A 5,396-nucleotide genomic window follows, 5' to 3' on the forward strand; every position below is an offset into this window, starting at 1 on the left:
ATCAATTGTTCAAACGATTGTAAAAACGTTTTCAAACGATAATATAGTGTAAATGATAATAAATTGTTCAAACGATAGAAAAAAAGAATAGAAAAACATGGATAATCCAGTGATAAAAAATAGAAAATATATCAATTGTTCAAACGATTGTAAAAACGTCGAATATATGCAACTCTGCGGGCGGCAGACATCTGCACGAAGAAATCCCTACGGACCGGGTCTTCTAGCAATTCTGCTGCGAACAGATACAGTTCTTCATCTGCATAAATTTCGGCTGTAGCACTTAGGATTTCAAGTGTCTCCGCGATTGTGCTTGAATGAGAAACTGACATTCTGCTTTGAAACAAGAAACTGCCTCGGATAACTCGTTTCTGAGAGAAGAAACACCAAATTTTCTTTTATCAACAACCCTCCGACATTTGGAACTGGAAATAGTTTCATATTCGTTCTGATCTGGGCTGGGGCCGTCAACGAAATCAACTGAACCTCCAGGGGTTCCCAAATTAACGGCATTACCAGCGAACCCTGTCTCGCTTGGGGTACATGCATAGTTCCCCGTTGCAACCACTCCCCCAAACATGCGGTCTAGTTTCTCCTCCAATTCAGGCTCAATTCCAGAAAGCTTAAACTTTTTTGCAGCAGGCACCACCTACACAAAAATTGTTATACACCCAATTATAACAAAAGAGAAAGTTACAAAATAAAAAAGTTTATAAACAAAGTTCACCGCAAGTCTTTCAACCCACCATTCCCCGGGTGCATCAACTGTTCGCTTTATTGGATCCCAACCAAGACCGGTAGAACCCCTTTTCAATTCCTTCCATATTTTTCATTCCTTCTTCATTTGGTTCCACTTGTTTTTCATTTGCAACCTATCATATTCTCTGCCTGTACATTCCTCGAAATTTTTTATAATGTTTTGTCACTCTTCTTTATTGAAATGGATCGTTGGTCTATTTCCCCGTTCAATCTCTTTAATACAAAGATCGCAAAATATTATTTTCGTATCTTTTTCCCACAATGCGGGTATAGCAACCTCTTTAGGCTTACTATCCATGTTATTACTATAACATAACAAAGTCATGAAACACAACAGTAAAATCAATTAAAAAGTAGAATAAAGTAAAGTTTAGGTGTTAGATATTTAGGAAATACGCAGTAAAATAAATATTTAGGGAATACATAATTATAAAATACTGGAGGTTCAGTTAGCTATATGGATGAAACTAGAGTACCTGTAGCAGAGTGAGCTGTGCTGAGAGGGTAGTTGCCTCCGTCTGAAGCGTTTGCACCTTGCGCTCAAGCTCACTAGTAAACATATAAGAATGAAGTTGCATGAAAATCTGCCTAAAAATTATAGCTAAAGACTATTACAATGATAGCGAACAATCACTTCGCAATTAGAGATTTGAAGAATGTATTATCATACACAATAAAGCCATATATATATGATAAGGCTGAGCTTTAAAACCTATAAGCAGAAAACAAGAAATGAAAGCTCATATGATTCTAAAGAATGCTGAGAATTAATCATAGAAGAGGCACAACAGCTAGTTTAGAATAGTTTGAAGAATTTATTCAATGATATGTGAAGACGAAGCTCCCATTGGCTGCGGTGCTGGTCGAGGAAGACTAGCGCAGAAGAAGAACGCGGAAGAACAGCGGGGGGAAGAAGAAGGCGGAAGAAGAGCGGGGGGGGAAGAAAATCGCGGGGAAGAAGAAGAACCTGGTCGAATTCGGAGAAAGAAGAACCTGGTCGAATTTGAATGAATAATGTATTCGGAGGAAGAATAACCTGATTGCGGGGAAGAAGAAGATCGCGGGAGGGCTATCTGCGGGATTCGGAGGAAGAAATCGACCCACTCTGGCGATCCGCGGTATTCAGAGAAGAAGATGGCGGGCGGGAGCGGCGATCCGCGGGATTCAGAGAAAGAAATCGCGCGCGGGAGATTGGTTGGAAGAAGATCGCGGGCGGGCGGGACGAGGCTTTTTGCAAGGGACAAAACAAGACTTGTTCACGCTGCGAAGCTGTGCCGCAAGGAGGATATCGCTTTCCGCTTTTCTTCCGCGTTAACTTTCTTTTGCCACGAAGCTCCGAGCCAAACAGCAAAAAATTGCAATTCAGGGTCGCGAAGCCGCAAAAAAGCGGCCCCAAACGGAGCCTAAGTGTCAAATAGATGAATATTTGATAAATTGGATTAATATTGTTTGATGTTTTTCTAAACAAATAATATAATATAAAAAAGAACAATCTATGACAAAGAAATTTTGCATTATATTTCACTCACCCTACATACTACTTTCACTATCATGTTATTGACCTCGAATGTCTTGAATATATAAATATTGTGATAGGAGAGAGTGTCGAAATATTTTTCATTAGACTTTATGCACAAATTCTTTAACAAATCTATATGTATAAAGAAAAATTAATATAATTGTCATTTTTTTTTTTTGGTTCATTGAGCTTTATGAGTGATACATCATCAATAAAATTTAGACACGAAACTCGAAGCAATCAACATGGATCCCAGGGCATTTTTTTTTAATAAGAAACGTCCAAACTCTAATTAAAATGCATTCAAAGCTCCAATTTAAGAAAACATACTAACAAATTCACAGGTTCAACAAAACGAACACAAATTAAATCAAAGTTGGTCCAATCCCGGTTAAATCAAGCACAGATCGAGTCGTTATGTCATCTTTGAAAGCTTCTAGTGCACAATTGAAAAGTCAGGTGGATTCTAAATTTGTCGAACTTATAGCTAAATTGAGCTTCTCAATGAGCTGAACCCAACGAGTCCATGATCACTCAATTCTAACACTGTTCAGACACTTAAGTGCCCACAAAAAAACCATTCGATCAAGGAGATATCTCTGGGTCATCTGATGAAGTGATCCATATTTTATTTTTATTTGTAGGGAGACCTTTCCAAGACTTTATAAATAGAGCCCTACCCTCATACTAAAATGAAACTAGATCATGAACCAGAGGAAGACATGAGCTTGAAGGGAGAGTTGAGGTCCAGTGCTCCACATTGAACATTCAACGAATGTCACCCGCTCCTGCAGCCGCAAAGCATTGTCAACTAGCGCTCGCTGGCTACCGCCAAAATCAAAACCTAGTGGGTAAAGAATTTATCTAACTAAATCACCTTAAATATACATGATTCATTTCATTTCATAATACAATCATATTTGTAAACTTTGAAGCATAATATAGATAGAAACACACACACACACACACAAACACACATATGTTGAGGTCTAGTGCTTTATACTGAAGGTCCAACGAATGTCACCCACTCCTGCAGCCGCAAAGCACTGCCACCCGCCGTTCGGTGGCTACTTTCAACCAACATTCGCCGCCCCTACTCATGTGTCAACTATGGCGCGACAGAGACAAGCCACTAAATTACACCAAATTCTCATCAGCACTCGTCCTAACTTGCAAAATCAAAATCTAGTGGGTAAAGAATCAGTCTAACTAAATCATCTTAAAAATACATGATTCATTTCATTTCATAATACGTTCATATTTGTATACTTTGAAGCATAAGAAAATCATATATATATATATATAATAATACATTATATATGTTTATATCTAAGTTTAGATTAACACAACCTGTGATATAACACCCTATATAGATATAGATATACATATTTCACTTTTAAAAAATGAAATACACCCTTTTATATGCACGTAAGGTCGTATGTGTAAACATCGATGTTCAGGTGTTATACGTGTAAATACATAGAAATCGAGTGATATGTATGCAAATCTTCCCATATTATATTGGTAATTGTATAAACATACATATCAGGACAAGAATCTATAACACAGTTCTATCAAGATATATATATCATAATAATAATATAATCCTTTTGCTCTTTTATCATGTACCTCTGCGTCTGTTAGGCGCTTGAAATTACCACTGGGACGAGTCCCCGTATTCTTTTTCTTAGGCGTCTCTTTTTGAAATGATACTGATGCTATAAGGGTGCTCTTGTAGAATTCATCAATGTTGCCCCCTTTGCTTGTCTTTTCATGTTTCTTATCTTATATCATCTGAGTAAACTCCATAATTTCCCTCGATCAATGAAGTCTCAAGAGTTAGATGGTTGCTCGTATGTCGAGCTTTAGACCTTTCAAGAAGTTTCCTTCCAATCCTGCAGCAGAAATACCCTTCAACCTCCCTGATAAGAGCTCGAACTTCACCTCATATTTCGTAACCGTCCCCTCGCGAGTCAGAGCATAGAATTGTTCGTGTATGCTCCTTCCTGAATGGCTCAGAAGCCCTCCAACAAGCAATTATTAAACTCCTCTAATGAGTGCATTGGATATCTTGCCTTCATCCACTAAAACATGTTAAAGTCTTCCCCTCCAAACATAATCCAGCTGCCATGAGCTTATCTTCCTCCGTTAACTCATTGATTGTAAAGTATTGTTGCATTTGATACACCGACCCATGCACATCTTCCTCTTCGAAGATCGACATCTTCAATTTTCAGACCCTTGCATCTCCACTCCAACTTCCTCTTCCTTTGGTATCCCCCCATGTATCTAGTGCGGAACTCACTTCTCCGATCATAGGCATACCCCACTTCTGATTCCCTCATTCCTCCATCGTACTCTTCCGTGCTCTTACCACCATCCCTCCTTCAATTTTCGGCCCATCCCCCTCTACCGGAAGTCTCCACTCCCCTTCTTCTCAGATTCCTAGGGGGGTGCTCTTGTTGGTAGATGATGTTTTACTCATTGTCTTCTGACCAAAAGAAAATATGTTGAGATTTTCATACTTATTTTACACTGATTTTGATGATATTGCACTTTAAAGAAAGATATTTTTGATGTTTTGTTACAGGTATGTTGAATTTGGTCATTAGAGCAAAAAGATGCAAAAAAGAGCGAATTTGGAGAAAAAATGATCAACATATGAAGATTTGATCTTGGGCGCCGACGGCGGGCTCAACGACGCTGACGGCGGGTTTTTCCCTTTTCCAGAGAGTCCAGAATTAAATATTCTAGAAGGCCGCCGACGGCGAGCACGTCGGTTCTCTTAATAGCTGCATTAAATGTGGACGATTTTTGAAGGGACGCTTGGACAACTCTTGAAAACTCTTCTACAACTTTAAAAAAAAAAACAATTTGGAGACCGAAAAAGGGGGGCGTCAGCTGAGTCTTTGTTATTTGTGGTGCCCATTAGAGTGTAGAGAGTGGTTATTCTATAATCATCAGATTTTTCTAAATTTTTAAATTTCCTTAATTTTTCCTTCATAAGTGAGAGATTTCTTCCTCCTTGATTTTTTTTTTTTTTTTTTTTTTTTTTTTTTTTTTTATTAAATTTATCCAGGGACTTTAACTTCGAGGAGTTTGCTTGAGGAGGAATTAA

The 5,396-nt window shown here is 38.3% G+C and overlaps 2 protein-coding genes across 4 annotated transcripts in view; both read right to left on the minus strand.

Annotated features, from left to right (window-relative positions):
- The window catches only part of LOC110031975 (F-box protein PP2-B10-like), a 19,164-nt gene that overhangs the window by 4,925 nt on the left and 8,843 nt on the right, over positions 1-5,396 (minus strand). The window contains exon 4 of one of the 2 annotated variants that reach the window (XM_020735451.1): positions 1,236-1,308. The exons of the other annotated variant lie outside the window; for it this stretch is intronic. Coding sequence (XP_020591110.1) covers positions 1,236-1,308 — 73 coding nt within the window. The remainder of the gene's footprint in view (positions 1-1,235; positions 1,309-5,396) is intronic. 2 annotated transcript variants of the gene reach the window in all.
- LOC110031988 lies at positions 113-1,226 on the minus strand. Of its 2 annotated transcripts, none has more exons than XR_002294808.1 (2): positions 728-1,226; positions 113-649 (listed from the first exon to the last, which is right to left on the minus strand). XR_002294808.1 is itself a non-coding variant. In XM_020735471.1 (2 exons), the coding sequence occupies exons 1-2, from the start codon at positions 747-749 to the stop codon at positions 284-286; spliced, it is 369 nt and encodes a 122-aa protein (XP_020591130.1). In that variant the 5' UTR covers positions 750-1,226; the 3' UTR covers positions 113-283. The 2 variants fall into 2 exon arrangements, 1 of the variants encoding a protein (XP_020591130.1); XM_020735471.1 differs by having other exon boundaries at positions 747-1,226.

This window comes from Phalaenopsis equestris, unplaced genomic scaffold, assembly GCF_001263595.1.
Source record: "Phalaenopsis equestris unplaced genomic scaffold, ASM126359v1 Scaffold000002, whole genome shotgun sequence".
Taxonomy (NCBI): Eukaryota; Viridiplantae; Streptophyta; class Magnoliopsida; order Asparagales; family Orchidaceae; genus Phalaenopsis; species Phalaenopsis equestris.